This window comes from Oncorhynchus nerka, unplaced genomic scaffold, assembly GCF_034236695.1.
Source record: "Oncorhynchus nerka isolate Pitt River unplaced genomic scaffold, Oner_Uvic_2.0 unplaced_scaffold_927, whole genome shotgun sequence".
Classification (NCBI taxonomy): Eukaryota; Metazoa; Chordata; class Actinopteri; order Salmoniformes; family Salmonidae; genus Oncorhynchus; species Oncorhynchus nerka.
The window spans coordinates 191,859-212,994 of NW_027040381.1; the positions used below are offsets into that span (position 1 = coordinate 191,859).

At 45.1% G+C, this 21,136-nt stretch overlaps 1 protein-coding gene across 1 annotated transcript in view; it reads left to right on the top strand.

Annotated features, from left to right (window-relative positions):
* Nucleotides 1-20,863, top strand: part of wdr93 (WD repeat domain 93) — a 56,183-nt gene extending 35,320 nt beyond the window's left edge. The window contains 5 exon segments of the mRNA XM_065016649.1: nt 4,827-5,052; nt 6,206-6,266; nt 12,167-12,323; nt 15,636-15,834; nt 20,743-20,863. Of these exon segments, the coding sequence (XP_064872721.1) occupies nt 4,827-5,052; nt 6,206-6,266; nt 12,167-12,323; nt 15,636-15,834; nt 20,743-20,863 (764 nt within the window).
* Nucleotides 20,864-21,136: the final 273 nt, after the last annotated feature.

Genomic DNA, 21,136 nt, shown 5'->3' on the forward strand with positions numbered 1-21,136 from the left:
GTTGACAGTAGTGAATAAAAACAGTGTTGACAGTAGTGAATAAAAACAGTGTTGACAGTAGTGAATTAAAACAGTGTTGACAGTAGTGAATAAAAACAGTGTTGACAGAAGTGAATAAAAACAGTGTTGACAGTAGTGAATAAAAACAGTGTTGACAGTAGTGAATAAAAACAGTGTTGACAGTAGTGAATAAAAACAGTGTTGACAGAAGTGAATAAAAACAGTGCTGACAGTAATGAATAAAAACAGTGTTGACAGTAATGAATAAAAACAGTGTTGACAGTAGTGAATAAAAACAGTGTTGACAGAAGTGAATAAAAACAGTGTTGACAGTAGTGAATTAAAACAGTGTTGACAGTAGTGAATAAAAACAGTGTTGACAGTAATGAATAAAAACAGTGTTGACAGTAATGAATAAAAACAGTGTTGACAGTGGTGAATTAAAACAGTGTTGACAGTAGTGAATAAAAACAGTGTTGACAGTAGTGAATTAAAACAGTGTTGACAGTAGTGAATAAAAACAGTGTTGACAGTAGTGAATAAAAACAGTGTTGACAGTAGTGAATAAAAACAGTGTTGACAGTAGTGAATAAAAACAGTGTTGACAGTAGTGAATTAAAACAGTGTTGACAGTAGTGAATAAAAACAGTGTTGACAGAAGTGAATAAAAACAGTGTTGACAGTAGTGAATAAAAACAGTGTTGACAGTAGTGAATAAAAACAGTGTTGACAGTAGTGAATAAAAACAGTGTTGACAGAAGTGAATAAAAACAGTGCTGACAGTAATGAATAAAAACAGTGTTGACAGTAATGAATAAAAACAGTGTTGACAGTAATGAATAAAAACAGTGTTGACAGAAGTGAATAAAAACAGTGTTGACAGTAGTGAATTAAAACAGTGTTGACAGTAGTGAATAAAAACAGTGTTGACAGTAATGAATAAAAACAGTGTTGACAGTAATGAATAAAAACAGTGTTGACAGTAGTGAATTAAAACAGTGTTGACAGTAGTGAATAAAAACAGTGTTGACAGTAGTGAATTAAAACAGTGTTGACAGTAGTGAATAAAAACAGTGTTGACAGTAGTGAATAAAAACAGTGTTGACAGTAGTGAATAAAAACAGTGTTGACAGTAGTGAATAAAAACAGTGTTGACAGTAGTGAATAAAAACAGTGTTGACAGTAGTGAATTAAAACAGTGTTGACAGTAGTGAATAAAAACAGTGTTGACAGAAGTGAATAAAAACAGTGTTGACAGTAGTGAATAAAAACAGTGTTGACAGTAGTGAATAAAAACAGTGTTGACAGTAGTGAATAAAAACAGTGTTGACAGAAGTGAATAAAAACAGTGCTGACAGTAATGAATAAAAACAGTGTTGACAGTAATGAATAAAAACAGTGTTGACAGTAGTGAATAAAAACAGTGTTGACAGAAGTGAATAAAAACAGTGTTGACAGTAGTGAATTAAAACAGTGTTGACAGTAGTGAATAAAAACAGTGTTGACAGTAATGAATAAAAACAGTGTTGACAGTAGTGAATAAAAACAGTGTTGACAGTAGTGAATAAAAACAGTGTTGACAGTAGTGAATAAAAACAGTGTTGACAGTAGTGAATTAAAACAGTGTTGACAGTAGTGAATTAAAACAGTGTTGACAGTAGTGAATAAAAACAGTGTTGACAGTAGTGAATAAAAACAGTGTTGACAGTAGTGAATAAAAACAGTGTTGACAGTAGTGAATAAAAACAGTGTTGACAGTAGTGAATAAAAACAGTGTTGACAGTAGTGAATTAAAACAGTGTTGACAGTAGTGAATAAAAACAGTGTTGACAGAAGTGAATAAAAACAGTGTTGACAGTAGTGAATAAAAACAGTGTTGACAGTAGTGAATAAAAACAGTGTTGACAGTAGTGAATAAAAACAGTGTTGACAGAAGTGAATAAAAACAGTGCTGACAGTAATGAATAAAAACAGTGTTGACAGTAATGAATAAAAACAGTGTTGACAGTAGTGAATAAAAACAGTGTTGACAGAAGTGAATAAAAACAGTGTTGACAGTAGTGAATTAAAACAGTGTTGACAGTAGTGAATAAAAACAGTGTTGACAGTAATGAATAAAAACAGTGTTGACAGTAATGAATAAAAACAGTGTTGACAGTAGTGAATTAAAACAGTGTTGACAGTAGTGAATAAAAACAGTGTTGACAGTAGTGAATTAAAACAGTGTTGACAGTAGTGAATAAAAACAGTGTTGACAGTAGTGAATAAAAACAGTGTTGACAGTAATGAATAAAAACAGTGTTGACAGTAGTGAATAAAAACAGTGTTGACAGTAGTGAATAAAAACAGTGTTGACAGAAGTGAATAAAAACAGTGTTGACAGTAGTGAATTAAAACAGTGTTGACAGTAGTGAATAAAAACAGTGTTGACAGTAATGAATAAAAACAGTGTTGACAGTAGTGAATAAAAACAGTGTTGACAGAAGTGAATAAAAACAGTGTTGACAGTAGTGAATTAAAACAGTGTTGACAGTAGTGAATTAAAACAGTGTTGACAGTAGTGAATAAAACAGTGTTGACAGTAGTGAATTAAAACAGTGTTGACAGTAGTGAATAAAAACAGTGTTGACAGTAATGAATAAAAACAGTGTTGACAGTAGTGAATAAAAACAGTGTTGACAGAAGTGAATAAAAACAGTGTTGACAGTAGTGAATTAAAACAGTGTTGACAGTAGTGAATTAAAACAGTGTTGACAGTAGTGAATAAAAACAGTGTTGACAGTAGTGAATAAAAACAGTGTTGACAGTAGTGAATAAAAACAGTGTTGACAGTAGTGAATAAAAACAGTGTTGACAGCAGTGAATAAAAATGGTGTTGACAGTAGTGAATAAAAACAGTGTTGACAGTAGTGAATAAAAACAGTGTTGACAGTAGTGAATAAATAAAAGCTCTTTGCTGTAGTCTTTCTCTCATCATGGTTTAAAAATTATGAGATCTTATGTAGGCTAGTATCAAACCTTGCTGTGGCCGGGATCGTGGAAGCTGTAGGCTAGTATCAAACCTTGCTGTGGCCGGGATCATGGAAGCTGTAGGCTAGTATCAAACCTTGCTGTGGCCGGGATAATGGAAGCTGTAGGCTGGTATCAAACCTTGCTGTGGCCGGGATCATGGAAGCTGTAGGCTGGTATCAAACCTTGCTGTGGCCGGGATCATGGAAGCTGTAGGCTGGTATCAAACCTTGCTGTGGCAGGGATCATGGAAGCTGTAGGCTGGTATCAAACCTTGCTGTGGCCGGGATCATGGAAGCTGTAGGCTGGTATCAAACCTTGCTGTGGCAGGGATCGTGGAAGCTGTAGGCTAGTATCAAACCTTGCTGTGGCCGGGATCATGGAAGCTGTAGGCTAGTATCAAACCTTGCTGTGGCCGGGATCGTGGAAGCTGTAGGCTGGTATCAAACCTTGCTGTGGCCGGGATCATGGAAGCTGTAGGCTAGTATCAAACCTTGCTGTGGCCGGGATCGTGGAAGCTGTAGGCTAGTATCAAACCTTGCTGTGGCCGGGATCATGGAAGCTGTAGGCACGGTGATTTGAGCTATCCGATTGGCCAGCGGCACTCAATTTAGCTACAGACCTTCCGGAGTTTGTCTTTTCAGACAAATTAAAGGGTTAAAATGGGAACACTGTCTACCCAGAGCGCAGGGCTTCTGAATCAAGTGCACCTACCGCCAACATGGCTTCTGAATCAAGTGCACCTACCGTCAACAGGGCTTCTGAATCAAGTGCACCTACCATCAACAGGGCTTCTGAATCAAGTGCACCTACCGTCAACAGGGCTTCTGAATCAAGTGCACCTACCGCCAACAGGACTTCTGAATCAAGTGCACCTACTGTCAACAGAGCTTCTGAATCAAGTGCACCTACCACCAACAGGGCTTCTGAATCAAGTGCACCTACCGTCAACAGAGCTTCTGAATCAAGTGCACCTACCATCAACAGGGCTTCTGAATCAAGTGCACCTACCATCAACAGGGCTTCTGAATCAAGTGCACCTACCGTCAACAGGGCTTCTGAATCAAGTGCACCTACCGCCAACAGGACTTCTGAATCAAGTGCACCTACTGTCAACAGAGCTTCTGAATCAAGTGCACCTACCACCAACAGGGCTTCTGAATCAAGTGCACCTACCACCAACAGGGCTTCTGAATCAAGTGCACCTACCATCAACAGGGCTTCTGAATCAAGTGCACCTACCACCAACAGGGCTTCTGAATCAAGTGCACCTACCGTCAACAGAGCTTCTGAATCAAGTGCACCTACCGTCAACAGAGCTTCTGAATCAAGGAGTGCAAGTCTTTATCGTTGGCTTTTCTACCGAAATGTTTGGTGGTCGACTAGGAATGCCTTGAAGATCGGCCAGTCGATTGACCGGTTGGTGACCATTGGTCTAAAGTTTGCGTGAGGATAAGCACATTCTCATATTTTATTTTTTATTTAACCGTTATTTAATATCAAGTTCAGTTTTTATGAATGCCAACTTGTGCCTGAACCAGTGCATGTTTTGGGATATATTTTGATGCATACGCAACGTTTATAAATGAGGCCCTTGGTAAAAAAGCACACAACCATAATATTTAAAAGTAAATGTTTTCTTATTTCTTTGTTTTGTTTACCTCAGTTATAAGTTTCCATTTCATATGTACAGACCCTGGAGCCTATTTGTTATCTGTGTAAGGACCTAGCTGCGCTGTATGGCTTGATTTCCTAATGGGATGAAGTGAATATGACTATGTGCAGTAAATCTCTCATCTCTCTCCTCCATTATGTAGGTCTTCCTCTGTCTGTTGTCTCAGTGGAAGCAGACTGCGTGTTCAGCAGCATAATATTTGTGGATTACTGGCCTAGTACGGCTACTGAGGATGCCCTACACAGCCAGGGTCCGAACCACAGCAGCACACAGGTCCATCTACTGGTCACCTGTAAGAGTGGAGCATGTCATCTAGTCCACGCAGGAAGAGGACTGGACTCTCATAATGTCACACAACTATCAGAAAGGTTTACAGTATTCTGTTCTACACAAGGTTAACTTGAATAACCCATACCAAGTTACATTACATAAGCATTGATAGAAACATGATGCAGAGCTCTATAACTTCCTGTCTCCTATCTGTCAGACCATCAGATCCAGGCTGTTTCCTCTCCCTCTATAACTTCCTGTCTCTCCTGTCAGACCATCAGATCCAGGCTGTTTCCTCTCCCTCTATAACTTCCTGTCTACTATGTTTCAGACCATCAGATCCAGGCTGTTTCCTCTCCCTCTATAACTTCCTGTCTACTATCTGTCAGACCATCAGATCCAGGCTGTTTCCTCTCTCTCTATAACTTCCTGTCTACTATCTGTCAGACCATCAGATCCAGGCTGTTTCCTCTCCCTCTATAACTTCCTGTCTACTATCTGTCAGACCATCAGATCCAGGCTGTTTCCTCTCCCTCTATAACTTCCTGTCTCTCCTGTCAGACCATCAGATCCAGGCTGTTTCTCCTCCCTCTATAACTTCCTGTCTCTCCTGTCAGACCATCAGATCCAGGCTGTTTCCCCTCCCTCTATAACTTCCTGTCTACTATGTTTCAGACCATCAGATCCAGGCTGTTTCCTCTCCCTCTATAACTTCCTGTCTCTCCTGTCAGACCATCAGATCCAGGCTGTTTCCCCTCCCTCTATAACTTCCTGTCTACTATCTGTCAGACCATCAGATCCAGGCTGTTTCCCCTCCCTCTATAACTTCCTGTCTACTATCTGTCAGACCATCAGATCCAGGCTGTTTCCCCTCCCTCTATAACTTCCTGTCTACTATGTTTCAGACCATCAGATCCAGGCTGTTTCCCCTCCCTCTATAACTTCCTGTCTCTCCTGTCAGACCATCAGATCCAGGCTGTTTCCCCTCCCTCTATAACTTCCTGTCTACTATGTTTCAGACCATCAGATCCAGGCTGTTTCCTCTCCCTCTATAACTTCCTGTCTACTATGTTTCAGACCATCAGATCCAGGCTGTTTCCCCTCCCTCTATAACTTCCTGTCTACTATGTTTCAGACCATCAGATCCAGGCTGTTTCCTCTCCCTCTATAACTTCCTGTCTACTATCTTTCAGACCATCAGATCCAGGCTGTTTCCTCTCCCTCTATAACTTCCTGTCTACTATGTTTCAGACCATCAGATCCAGGCTGTTTCCCTGTGGTGACTGCTGCTGTTCCGTTCCTCCAGCGCCTGGTAAGCTTTATAATGTTATTATATTATGACTCTCTCTGGCCACCAGGTCTCTCAGTCTCATTAGATGTTATTATATTATGACTGTCTCTGGCCACCAGGTCTCTCAGTCTCATTAGATGTTATTATATTATGACTGTCTCTGGCCACCAGGTCTCTCAGTCTCATTAGATGTTATTATATTATGACTGTCTCTGGCCACCAGGTCTCTCAGTCTCATTAGATGTTATTATATTATGACTGTCTCTGGCCACCAGGTCTCTCAGTCTCATTAGATGTTATTATATTATGACTGTCTCTGGCCACCAGGTCTCTCAGTCTCATTAGATGTTATTATATTATGACTCTCTGGCCACCAGGTCTCTCAGTCTCATTAGATGTTATTATATTATGACTCTCTCTGGCCACCAGGTCTCTCAGTCTCATTAGATGTTATTATATTATGACTGTCTCTGGCCACCAGGTCTCTCAGTCTCATTAGATGTTATTATATTATGACTGTCTCTGGCCACCAGGTCTCTCAGTCTCATTAGATGTTATTATATTATGACTGTCTCTGGCCACCAGGTCTCTCAGTCTCATTAGATGTTATTATATTATGACTGTCTCTGGCCACCAGGTCTCTCAGTCTCATTAGATGTTATTATATTATGACTGTCTCTGGCCACCAGGTCTCTCAGTCTCATTAGATGTTATTATATTATGACTGTCTCTGGCCACCAGGTCTCTCAGTCTCATTAGATGTTATTATATTATGACTGTCTCTGGCCACCAGGTCTCTCAGTCTCATTAGATGTTATTATATTATGACTCTCTCTGGCCACCAGGTCTCTCAGTCTCATTAGATGTTATTATATTATGACTGTCTCTGGCCACCAGGTCTCTCAGTCTCATTAGATGTTATTATATTATGACTGTCTCTGGCCACCAGGTCTCTCAGTCTCATTAGATGTTATTATATTATGACTGTCTCTGGCCACCAGGTCTCTCAGTCTCATTAGATGTTATTATATTATGACTCTCTCTGGCCACCAGGTCTCTCAGTCTCATTAGATGTTATTATATTATGACTCTCTCTGGCCACCAGGTCTCTCAGTCTCATTAGATGTTATTATATTATGACTCTCTCTGGCCACCAGGTCTCTCAGTCTCATTAGATGTTATTATATTATGACTCTCTCTGGCCACCAGGTCATTAGTCTCAATAGATGTTGTGATGCTGGACTGGTGTGTTTCTCTGTTTTCTCTGTTTCACTGTCGTCTATCCATGACAGACCATCACTACTCCTATCTTATCGTACGACTCCTATCTTAGGAGAATTCAGAGAGTACAGAGTCAATGTGGAGGCTATATACAGGGGGTACCGGTACAGAGTCAATGTGGAGACTATATACAGGGTGTACCGGTACAGAGTCAATGTGGAGACTATATACAGGGGGGTACCGGTACAGAGTCAATGTGGAGGCTATATACAGGGGGGTACCAGTACAGAGTCAATGTGGAGACTATATACAGGGGGTACCGGTACAGAGTCAATGTGGAGGCTATATACAGGTGGGTACCGGTACCGAGTCAATGTGGAGGCTATATACAGGGGGTACCGGTACAGAGTCAATGTGGAGGCTATATACAGGGTGTTACGGTACAGAGTCAATGTGGAGGCTATATACAGGGGGTACCGGTACAGAGTCAATGTGGAGGCTATATACAGGGGCTACCGGTACAGAGTCAATGTGGAGGCTATATACAGGGGGTACCGGTACAGAGTCAATGTGGAGGCTATATACAGAGGGTACCGGTACAGAGTCAATGTGGAGGCTATATACAGGGGGTACCGGTACAGAGTCAATGTGGAGGCTATATACAGGGGTACCGGTACAGAGTCAATGTGGAGGCTATATACAGGGGGTACCGGTACAGAGTCAATGTGGAGGCTATATACAGGGTGTTACGGTACAGAGTCAATGTGGAGGCTATATACAGGGGGTACCGGTACAGAGTCAATGTGGAGGCTATATACAGGGGCTACCGGTACAGAGTCAATGGGGAGGCTATATACAGGGGGTACCGGTACAGAGTCAATGTGGAGGCTATATACAGGGGGTACCGGTACAGAGTCAATGTGGAGGCTATATACAGGGGGTACCGGTACAGAGTCAATGTGGAGGCTATATACAGGGTGTACCGGTACAGAGTCAATGTGGAGGCTATATACAGGGGTACCGGTACAGAGTCAATGTGGAGGCTATATACAGGGGTACCAGTACAGAGTCAATGTGGAGGCTATATACAGGGGGTACCGGTACAGAGTCAATGTGGAGGCTATATACAGGGGGTACCGGTACAGAGTCAATGTGGAGGCTATATGCAGGGGGTACCGGTACAGAGTCAATGTGGAGGCTATATGCAGGGGGTACCGGTACAGAGTCAATGTGGAGGCTATATACAGGGGGTACCGGTACAGAGTCAATGTGGAGGCTATATACAGGGGGTACCGGTACAGAGTCAATGTGGAGGCTATATACAGGGTATACCGGTACAGAGTCAATGTGGAGGCTATATACAGGGGGTACCGGTACAGAGTCAATGTGGAGGCTATATACAGGGGGTACCGGTACAGAGTCAATGTGGAGGCTATATACAGGGTATACCTGGTTAACAGGCTCTGATCATGTTTCTGATGGTCCCTGGTTAACAGGCTCTGATCATGTTTCTGATGGTCCCTGGTTAACAGGCTCTGATCATGTTTCTGATGGTCCCTGGTTAACAGGCTCTGATCATGTTTCTGATGGTCCCTGGGAAACAGGCTCTGATCATGTTTCTGATGGTCCCTGGTGAACAGGCTCTGATCATGTTTCTGATGGTCCCTGGTGAACAGGCTCTGATCATGTTTCTGATGGTCCCTGGTTAACAGGCTCTGATCATGTTTCTGATGGTCCCTGGTTAACAGGCTCTGATCATGTTTCTGATGGTCCCTGGTGAACAGGCTCTGATCATGTTTCTGATGGTCCCTGGTGAACAGGCTCTGATCATGTTTCTGATGGTCCCTGGTTAACAGGCTCTGATCATGTTTCTGATGGTCCCTGGGAAACAGGCTCTGATCATGTTTCTGATGGTCCCTGGTTAACAGGCTCTGATCATGTTTCTGATGGTCCCTGGTGAACAGGCTCTGATCATGTTTCTGATGGTCCCTGGTTAACAGGCTCTGATCATGTTTCTGATGGTCCCTGGGAAACAGGCTCTGATCATGTTTCTGATGGTCCCTGGTTAACAGGCTCTGATCATGTTTCTGATGGTCCCTGGGAAACAGGCTCTGATCATGTTTCTGATGGTCCCTGGTTAACAGGCTCTGATCATGTTTCTGATGGTCCCTGGGAAACAGGCTCTGATCATGTTTCTGATGGTCCCTGGTGAACAGGCTCTGATCATGTTTCTGATGGTCCCTGGTTAACAGGCTCTGATCATGTTTCTGATGGTCCCTGGTGAACAGGCTCTGATCATGTTTCTGATGGTCCCTGGTTAACAGGCTCTGATCATGTTTCTGATGGTCCCTGGGAAACAGGCTCTGATCATGTTTCTGATGGTCCCTGGTTAACAGGCTCTGATCATGTTTCTGATGGTCCCTGGGAAACAGGCTCTGATCATGTTTCTGATGGTCCCTGGTTAACAGGCTCTGATCATGTTTCTGATGGTCCCTGGGAAACAGGCTCTGATCATGTTTCTGATGGTCCCTGGTGAACAGGCTCTGATCATGTTTCTGATGGTCCCTGGTTAACAGGCTCTGATCATGTTTCTGATGGTCCCTGGTTAACAGGCTCTGATCATGTTTCTGATGGTCCCTGGTTAACAGGCTCTGATCATGTTTCTGATGGTCCCTGGTTAACAGGCTCTGATCATGTTTCTGATGGTCCCTGGTTAACAGGCTCTGATCATGTTTCTGATGGTCCCTGGGAAACAGGCTCTGATCATGTTTCTGATGGTCCCTGGTTAACAGGCTCTGATCATGTTTCTGATGGTCCCTGGTGAACAGGCTCTGATCATGTTTCTGATGGTCCCTGGTGAACAGGCTCTGATCATGTTTCTGATGGTCCCTGGTTAACAGGCTCTGATCATGTTTCTGATGGTCCCTGGTTAACAGGCTCTGATCATGTTTCTGATGGTCCCTGGTTAACAGGCTCTGATCATGTTTCTGATGGTCCCTGGTTAACAGGCTCTGATCATGTTTCTGATGGTCCCTGGTTAACAGGCTCTGATCATGTTTCTGATGGTCCCTGGTTAACAGGCTCTGATCATGTTTCTGATGGTCCCTGGTTAACAGGCTCTGATCATGTTTCTGATGGTCCCTGGTTAACAGGCTCTGATCATGTTTCTGATGGTCCCTGGGAAACAGGCTCTGATCATGTTTCTGATGGTCCCTGGGAAACAGGCTCTGATCATGTTTCTGATGGTCCCTGGTTAACAGGCTCTGATCATGTTTCTGATGGTCCCTGGTGAACAGGCTCTGATCATGTTTCTGATGGTCCCTGGTGAACAGGCTCTGATCATGTTTCTGATGGTCCCTGGTTAACAGGCTCTGATCATGTTTCTGATGGTCCCTGGTTAACAGGCTCTGATCATGTTTCTGATGGTCCCTGGTTAACAGGCTCTGATCATGTTTCTGATGGTCCCTGGTTAACAGGCTCTGATCATGTTTCTGATGGTCCCTGGTTAACAGGCTCTGATCATGTTTCTGATGGTCCCTGGTTAACAGGCTCTGATCATGTTTCTGATGGTCCCTGGTTAACAGGCTCTGATCATGTTTCTGATGGTCCCTGGTTAACAGGCTCTGATCATGTTTCTGATGGTCCCTGGTTAACAGGCTCTGATCATGTTTCTGATGGTCCCTGGTGAACAGGCTCTGATCATGTTTCTGATGGTCCCTGGTTAACAGGCTCTGATCATGTTTCTGATGGTCCCTGGTTAACAGGCTCTGATCATGTTTCTGATGGTCCCTGGTTAACAGGCTCTGATCATGTTTCTGATGGTCCCTGGGAAACAGGCTCTGATCATGTTTCTGATGGTCCCTGGTGAACAGGCTCTGATCATGTTTCTGATGGTCCCTGGTGAACAGGCTCTGATCATGTTTCTGATGGTCCCTGGTTAACAGGCTCTGATCATGTTTCTGATGGTCCCTGGGAAACAGGCTCTGATCATGTTTTTGATGGTCCCTGGTTAACAGGCTCTGATCATGTTTCTGATGGTCCCTGGTGAACAGGCTCTGATCATGTTTCTGATGGTCCCTGGTGAACAGGCTCTGATCATGTTTCTGATGGTCCCTGGTTAACAGGCTCTGATCATGTTTCTGATGGTCCCTGGTTAACAGGCTCTGATCATGTTTCTGATGGTCCCTGGTTAACAGGCTCTGATCATGTTTCTGATGGTCCCTGGTTAACAGGCTCTGATCATGTTTCTGATGGTCCCTGGTTAACAGGCTCTGATCATGTTTCTGATGGTCCCTGGTTAACAGGCTCTGATCATGTTTCTGATGGTCCCTGGTTAACAGGCTCTGATCATGTTTCTGATGGTCCCTGGTTAACAGGCTCTGATCATGTTTCTGATGGTCCCTGGTTAACAGGCTCTGATCATGTTTCTGATGGTCCCTGGTGAACAGGCTCTGATCATGTTTCTGATGGTCCCTGGTTAACAGGCTCTGATCATGTTTCTGATGGTCCCTGGTTAACAGGCTCTGATCATGTTTCTGATGGTCCCTGGTTAACAGGCTCTGATCATGTTTCTGATGGTCCCTGGGAAACAGGCTCTGATCATGTTTCTGATGGTCCCTGGTGAACAGGCTCTGATCATGTTTCTGATGGTCCCTGGTGAACAGGCTCTGATCATGTTTCTGATGGTCCCTGGGAAACAGGCTCTGATCATGCAGAGGAATGGGAAGATCCTCCTCCAAGACATGGTAGACAGGAGAGTAGTGTGCTGCTTCTCCCTCCCAGACACTCATCTCCTGGCCAATCCCTGGAATCCTGTGTTTCTACTGGACCCCACGCAGCAGTCTCTGCTCATACCAGGTACTGGAACGTCTTGCAAGACAATAAAGATAAACATTTAATTTCTTACTCTGCTTAGATTTATATGACATGGACCAATTATACTAAACCAACGTTTGTGTTGCATGGTTCTGAAGCCTCTGTTCATAAGAGGTACTGGAACAATGGGCAATAGTGTATCTTGAAAGCATATTTTATACATATTTTAATCTAGATTATTTCTGGATTTAGTTTAGTGCTGAGTTGAGGATGACAACGTTTAAGACAACAGGATTCTAATATCCCAGAACTCTTTGCAACAATATGATCAGTTATGGTAGTAAGTAATGTTGCTGGTACATAGTAATGTGGCTGGTAGTTAGTAATGTTGCTGGTAGTTAGTAATGTTGCTGGTAGTTAGTAATGTTGCTGGTAGATAGTAATGTTGCTGGTAGATAGAAATGTTGCTGGTAGTTAGTAATGTTGTTGGTAGTTAGTAATGTTGCTGGTAGATAGTAATGTGGCTGGTAGATAGTAATGTGGCTGGTAGTTAGTAATGTTGCTAGTAGATAGTAATGTTGCTGGTAGATAGTAAAGGCTCTGGTAGATAGTAAAGTTGCTGGTAGTTAGTAAAGTTGCTGGTAGATAGTAAAGTTGCTGGTTGTTAGTAATGTTGCTGGTAGATAGTAATGTTGCTGGTAGATAGAAATGTTGCTGGTAGTTAGTAATGTTGCTGGTAGTTAGTAATGTTGCTGGTAGTTAGTAATGTTGCTGGTAGTTAGTAATGTGGCTGGTAGATAGTAATGTGGCTGGTAGTTAGTAATGTTGCTGGTAGTTAGTAATGTTGCTGGTAGATAGAAATGTTGCTGGTAGTTAGTAATGTTGCTGGTAGTTAGTAATGTTGCTGGTAGTTAGTAATGTTGCTGGTAGATAGTAATGTTGCTGGTAGATAGTAATGTTGCTGGTAGATAGAAATGTTGCTGGTAGTTAGTAATGGTGCTGGTAGATAGTAATGTTGCTGGTAGATAGTAATGTTGCTGGTAGAAAGTAATGTTGCTGGTAGATAGAAATGTTGCTGGTAGTTAGTAATGTTGCTGGTAGATAGTAATGTTGCTGGTAGATAGAAATGTTGCTGTACTTAGTAATGTTGCTGGTAGATAGTAAAGTTGCTGGTTGTTAGTAATGTTGCTGGTAGATAGTAACGGCTCTGGTAGATAGTAATGTTGCTGGTAGTTAGTAAAGTTGCTGGTACATAGTAATGTTGCTGGTAGATAGTAACGGCTCTGGTAGTTAGTAATGTTGCTGGTAGTTAGTAAAGTTGCTGGTAGTTAGTAAAGTTGCTGGTACATAGTAATGTTGCTGGTAGATAGTAACGGCTCTGGTAGTTAGTAAAGTTGCTGGTAGTTAGTAAAGTTGCTGGTACATAGTAATGTTGCTGGTAGATAGTAACGGCTCTGGTAGATAGTAATGTTGCTGGTAGTTAGTAAAGTTGCTGGTACATAGTAATGTTGCTGGTAGTTAGTAATGTTGCTGGTAGTTAGTAAAGTTGCTGGTACATAGTAATGTTGCTGGTAGATAGTAACGGCTCTGCTAGATAGTAACGGGGCTGGCCCAGCTACTAGGAGTGCTTGGGTTTTGTTCTTACTTTACCTCACGTCTTCTTTACCTCATGGTTCTAAAGCAACACACCTGATGTCATGAAAAACCATCTGGCCTTAATGGTGTTATATGCTCTTAAATCTCCACCGGTACAGAAGAGGACTGGCCACCCCTTTACCAGGTACAGCCAGGAGAGGACTGGCCCTCTGAGCCTGGTTCCCCTTTACCAGGTACAGCCAGGAGAGGACTGGCCACCCCTTTACCAGGTACAGCCAGGAGAGGACTGGCCCTCTGAGCCCGGTTCCCCTTTACCAGGTACAGCCAGGAGAGGACTGGCCCTCTGAGCCCGGTTCCCCTTTACCAGGTACAGCCAGGAGAGGACTGGCCCTCTGAGCCTGGTTCCTCTCTACCAGGTACAGCCAGGAGAGGACTGGCCCTCTGAGCCTGGTTCCCCTTTACCAGGTACAGCCAGGAGAGGACTGGCCACCCCTTTACCAGGTACAGCCAGGAGAGGACTGGCCCTCTGAGCCCGGTTCCCCTTTACCAGGTACAGCCAGGAGAGGACTGGCCCTCTGAACGTGGTTCCCCTTTACCAGGTACAGCCAGGAGAGGACTGGCCCTCTGAGCCTGGTTCCTCTCTACCAGGTACAGCCAGGAGAGGACTGTCCCTCTGAGCCCGGTTCCCCTTTACCAGGTACAGCCAGGAGAGGACTGGCCCTCAGCCCGGTTCCTCTCTACCAGGTACAGCCAAGAGAGGACTGGACCTCTGAGCCCGGTTCCTCTCTACCAGGTACAGCCAAGAGAGGACTGGCCACCACTCTGAGCCCGGTTCCTCTCTACCAGGTACAACCAGGAGAGGACTGGCCCTCTGAGCCCGGTTCCTCTCTACCAGGTACAACCAGGAGAGGACTGGCCCTCTGAGCCCGGTTCCTCTCTACCAGGTACAGCCAGGAGAGGACTGGCCACCACTCTGAGCCCGGTTCCTCTCTACCAGGTACAGCCAGGAGAGGACTGGACCTCTGAGCCTGGTTCCTCTCTACCAGGTATAGCCAGGAGAGGACTGGCCACCACTCTGAGCCCGGTTCCTCTCTACCAGGTACAACCAGGAGAGGACTGGCCCTCTGAGCCCGGTTCCTCTCTACCAGGTACAGCCAGGAGAGGACTGGCCCTCTGAGCCCGGTTCCTCTCTACCAGGTACAGCCAGGAGAGGACTGGCCCTCTGAGCCCGGTTCCTCTCTACCAGGTACAGCCAGGAGAGGACTGGCCCTCTGAGCCCGGTTCCTCTCTACCAGGTACAGCCAGGAGAGGACTGGCCCTCTGAGCCCGGTTCCCCTTTACCAGGTACAGCCAGGAGAGGACTGGCCCTCTGAGCCCGGTTCCCCTTTACCAGGTACAGCCAGGAGAGGACTGGCCCTCTGAGCCCGGTTCCCCTTTACCAGGTACAGCCAGGAGAGGACTGGCCCTCTGAGCCCGGTTCCTCTCTACCAGGTACAGCCAGGAGAGGACTGGCCCTCTGAGCCCGGTTCCTCTCTACCAGGTACAACCAGGAGAGGACTGGCCCTCTGAACGTGGTTCCAGGCTTTTCTACCTCCGGTGACCAGCAACTGATCCCCTCTTTATGGTCTAATATATTTTAAATGGAAAATATCGTTAGTTTACATTTACTGACCTACAGGATATCAACATAGCCTTTAACTATTATATAAAATAACTCAGTTTTAATGGTGGGATATTAAGCAATTCCTTCTCCCCCAGGTGATCAGTGTCCCGGTCCTGGCAGTGGGGAGGAGGGGGAGGACAGAGGGAGTCGACTCTTTGTGTTCCGTCTCCGAGATGCTGCTGTCGTCAAGCCGTACAGACACGAATATGTCGGCAGAGCATCATCACCCCAGGGCCAATCAGGGACAGGCACCTCTAACTTGGAGGAAACATGCAACCTCTATTTCCAACAAAGGTTTGTTTACAGGCTCAGCTCTGTTTAAAGAACTGATTTATTTAGCCTTTCTAGGTGCAGGAACAACTGTCAGTCCAACTGCTATTACTGTACCTACAGCTAAACGCCATTATCACAATAATATGTTGTCGTTCCAGTTTGGACTCATCCAGACACGCGTCAAAATGAATCTCTGATTGTTTGTTCCTGTTAAACACTAGTTGCTGAAACAGAGTTGATGACATCAGAGTGTGAAACAACCAGTATTTAATACTGTGTTAGGTTCTAAATAAACAGAGTACAAACTAACGGAAGGAAAAGCTCAAACCAAATGTATTCACCCAATGGGACAGACAGCTGAACAGACAAAAACGTATTTAAACAAGCACTGGAATTTACCCTTCCTCCTGTGCTGAGTCTCCTCCTTGCACATCTGGACAGCCAAAACATCTCTGTTGCTGGACAGGACTTTAGTGATGCCTGTTCTTTCTCACTTCATCTGACCTCGGCCCAAATCCCTCACTCCTCCCCAACTCACGGCCGTCCTGTTGACTCGTCCCAGACTGAGGCCCTTCTCCTTTCCATAGGATACCTGGTGTCTAACAATAACATGTTATGACAGAATGTAAATGTTCTGCATCCCCCCCTCTCTCTCCCCCAGTAACATGTGGAAGCAATGTTCTGCATTCCCCCCCTCTCTCTCTCCCAGTAACATGTGGAAGCAATGTTCTGCCCTCTCTCTCTCCCCCAGTAACATGTGGAAGCAATGTTCTGCATTCCCCCTCTCTCTATCCCCCAGTAACATGTGGAAGCAATGTTCTGCATCCCCCCCTCTCTCTCCCAGTAACATGTGGAAGCAATGTTCTGCATTCCCCCCTCTCTCTCCCCCAGTAACATGTGGAAGCAATGTTCTGCATCCCCCCCTCTCTCCCCCAGTAACATGTGGAAGCAATGTTCTGCATCCCCCTCTCTCTCCCAGTAACATGTGGAAGCAATGTTCTGCATTCCCTCTCTCTCTCTCCCAGTAACATGTGGAAGCAATGTTCTGCATTCCCCTCTCTCTCTCTCCCAGTAACATGTGGAAGCAATGTTCTGCATTCCCCCTCTCTCTCTCCCCAGTAACATGTGGAAGCAATGTTCTGCATTCCCCCTCTCTCTCTCCCAGTAACATGTGGAAGCAATGTTCTGCATTCCCCCTCTCTCCCCACTAACATGTGGAAGCAATGTTCTGCATTCCCCCTCTCTCTCCCAGTAACATGTGGAAGCAATGTTCTGCATCCCCCTCTCTCCCCCCAGTAACATGTGGAAGCAATGTTCTGCATCCCCCCTCTCTCTCTCCCCCAGTAACATGTGGAAGCAATGTTCTGCATTCCCCCCCTCTCTCCCCCAGTAACATGTGGAAGCAATGTTCTGCATCCCCCCTCTCCCCCAGTAACATGTGGAAGCAATGTTCTGCATCCCCCTCTCTCTCCCCCAGTAACATGTGGAAGCAATGTTCTGCATCCCCCTCTCTCTCTCCCCAGTAACATGTGGAAGCAATGTTCTGCATCCCCCTCTCTCTCTCCCCAGTAACATGTGGAAGCAATGTTCTGCATCCCCCTCTCTCTCCCAGTAACATGTGGAAGCAATGTTCTGCATCCCCCCTCTCTCTCTCTCTCCCCCAGTAACATGTGGAAGCAATGTTCTGCATCCCCCCTCTCTCTCCCCCAGTAACATGTGGAAGCAATGTTCTGCATCCCCCTCTCTCTCTCCCCCAGTAACATGTGGAAGCAATGTTCTGCATCCCCCTCTCTCTCCCCCCAGTAACATGTGGAAGCAATGTTCTGCATCCCCCTCTCTCCCCCAGTAACATGTGGAAGCAATGTTCTGCATCCCCCTCTCTCCCCAGTAACATGTGGAAGCAATGTTCTGCATTCCCCCTCTCTCTCTCCCAGTAACATGTGGAAGCAATGTTCTGCATTCCCCCTCTCTCTCTCCCCCAGTAACATGTGGAAGCAATGTTCTGCATCCCCCTCTCTCCCCCAGTAACATGTGGAAGCAATGTTCTGCATTCCCCCTCTCTCTCTCCCCCAGTAACATGTGGAAGCAATGTTCTGCATTCCCCTCTCTCTCTCTCCCAGTAACATGTGGAAGCAATGTTCTGCATCCCCCTCTCTCTCTCTCTCCCCCAGTAACATGTGGAAGCAATGTTCTGCATTCCCCCTCTCTCTCTCCCCAGTAACATGTGGAAGCAATGTTCTGCATTCCCCCTCTCTCTCCCCCAGTAACATGTGGAAGCAATGTTCTGCATTCCCCCTCTCTCTCTCCCAGTAACATGTGGAAGCAATGTTCTGCATCCCCCTCTCTCTCCCCCCCCAGTAACATGTGGAAGCAATGTTCTGCATCCCCCTCTCTCTCCCCCAGTAACATGTGGAAGCAATGTTCTGCATCCCCCTCTCTCTCCCCAGTAACATGTGGAAGCAATGTTCTGCATCCCCCCTCTCTCCCCCAGTAACATGTGGAAGCAATGTTCTGCATTCCCCCTCTCTCCCCCAGTAACATGTGGAAGCAATGTTCTGCATCCCCCTCTCTCTCCCCCAGTAACATGTGGAAGCAATGTTCTGCATTCCCCCTCTCTCTCCCCAGTAACATGTGGAAGCAATGTTCTGCATTCCCCTCTCTCTCTCCCAGTAACATGTGGAAGCAATGTTCTGCATTCCCCCTCTCTCTCCCCCAGTAACATGTGGAAGCAATGTTCTGCATCCCCCCTCTCTCTCCCCCAGTAACATGTGGAAGCAATGTTCTGCATCCCCCTCTCTCTCTCCCCCTCTCTCCCCCCCAGTAACATGTGTTGAAGTCAGAACCCATCAACAGTATATCAGTGGTCTAGTTATAACATGGTGACGTCATACGGCATGGAATTGGTCTGATATAACATGAAACTAGGAAAAGCTGTGGCACATCTGAATGGGCTTGTTGCAGGTGCCTGGGGGAATAATCAGAAACTAATGAAAAGAGAGCCACACACACTGCTTTTACCAGTATGACCTGGGTCAGTGTTTTACAGAGCTCCTCGGGACATTTCACAATGTTGTTGTAGACCTGAACTAGCTCAATGGTTGACCTAGTCAAGGGCTTGATGATTAGTTGACAAGTTAACTCAATGGTTGACCTAGTCAAGGGCTTGATGATTAGTTGACAAGTTAACTCAATGATTGACCTAGTCAAGGGCTTGATGATTAGTTGACAAGTTAACTCAATGATTGACCTAGTCAAGGGCTTGATGATTAGTTGACAAGTTAAATCAGCTGTATTATATATTAGCTCTGGAATAGTTCAAATACCTTGAATGGCTGAGAGTTTTAATACGTGTTGGCCTGTTGTATTGGGTCCCAAGGAGAGGTTTAATACGTGTTGGCCTGTTGTATTGGGTCCCAAGGAGAGGTTTAAAACGTGTTGGCCTTGGCCTGTTGTATTGGGTCCCAAGGAGAGGTTTAAAACGTGTTGGCCTGTTGTATTGGGTCCCAAGGAGAGGTTTAATACGTGTTGGCCTGTTGTATTGGGTCCCAAGGAGAGGTTTAAAACGTGTTGGCCTGTTGTATTGGGTCCCAAGGAGAGGTTTAAAACGTGTTGGCCTGTTGTATTGGGTCCCAAGGAGAGGTTTAATACGTGTTGGCCTGTTGTATTGGGTCTCAAGGAGAGGTTTAATACGTGTTGGCCTGTTGTATTGGGTCCCAAGGAGAGGTTTAAAACGTGTTGGCCTGTTGTATTGGGTCCCAAGGAGAGGTTTAAAACGTGTTGGCCTGTTGTATTGGGTCCCAAGGAGAGGTTTAATACGTGTTGGCCTTGGCCTGTTGTATTGGGTCCCAAGGAGAGGTTTAAAACGTGTTGGCCTGTTGTATTGGGTCCCAAGGAGAGGTTTAAAACGTGTTGGCCTGTTGTATTGGGTCCCAAGGAGAGGTTTAAAACGTGTTGACCTGTTGTATTGGGTCCCAAGGAGAGGTTTAATACGTGTTGGCCTGTTGTATTGGGTCCCAAGGAGAGGTTTAATACGTGTTGGCCTGTTGTATTGGGTCCCAAGGAGAGTTTTAAAACGTGGTTTTAACACGGAGTTTTCTACAGTAGTCTGTTGTATTGTGTGTAATAGTCCTGGGGTTTTCTACAGTAGTCTGTTGTATTGTGTGTAATAGTCCTGGGGGTTTTCTACAGTAGTCTGTTGTATTGTGTGTACTAGTCCTGGGGGTTTTCTACAGTAGTCTGTTGTATTGTGTGTAATAGTCCAGTTTTTTTCTACAGTAGTCTATTGTATTGTGTGTAATAGTCCTGGGGGTTTTCTACAGTAGTCTGTTGTATTGTGTGTAATAGTCCTGGGGGTTTTCTACAGTACTCTGTTGTATTGTGTGTAATAGTCCTGGGGGTTTTCTACAGTAGTCTGTTGTATTGTGTGTAATAGTCCGGGGGTTTTTCTACAGTAGTCTATTGTATTGTGTGTAATAGTCCTGGGGGTTTTCTACAGTAGTCTGTTGTATCGTGTGTTCTAGTCCTGGGGGTTTTCTACAGTAGTCTGTTGTATTGTGTGTAATAGTCCTGGGGGTTTTCTACAGTAGTCTGTTGTATTGTGTGTAATAGTCCTGGGGGTTTTCTACAGTAGTCTGTTGTATTGTGTGTAATAGTCCTGGGGTTTTTCTACAGTAGTCTGTTGTATTGTGTGTAATAGTCCTGGGGGTTTTCTACAGTAGTCTGTTGTATTGTGTGTAATAGTCCTGGGGGTTTTCTACAGTAGTCTGTTGTATTGTGTGTAATAGTCCTGGGGGTTTTCTACAGTAGTCTATTGCGTACAACTGTCCTGGGTGTGTGTCTGTGTATTGTGTAATTGGTGATTTCCACAGTATTCTATTGTATATACTGTAATTGTTCTGGCTTTGTGTGTTTGTCTGTATTGTGTTTCAGGGTTCAATCTGTGGAGGAGAGAAACAAAGTCATGACTGAGACATGGAACCAGCTCCAAGAGCATGCCGCCATGGTGCTCTAACAGAACCAGCTCCAAGAGCATGCCGCCATGGTGCTCTAACAGAACCAGCTCCAAGAGCATGCCGCCATGGTGCTCTAACAGAACCAGCTCCAAGAGCATGCCGCCATGGTGCTCTTACAGAACTGACAACAAGCTGTTACCATCTAACAGAACTGACAACAAGCTGTTACCATCTAACAGAACTGACAACAAGCTGTTACCATCTAACAGAACTGACAACAAGCTGTTACCATCTAACAGAACTGACAACAAGTTGTTACCATCTAACAGAACTGACAACAAGCTGTTACCATCTAACAGAACTGACAACAA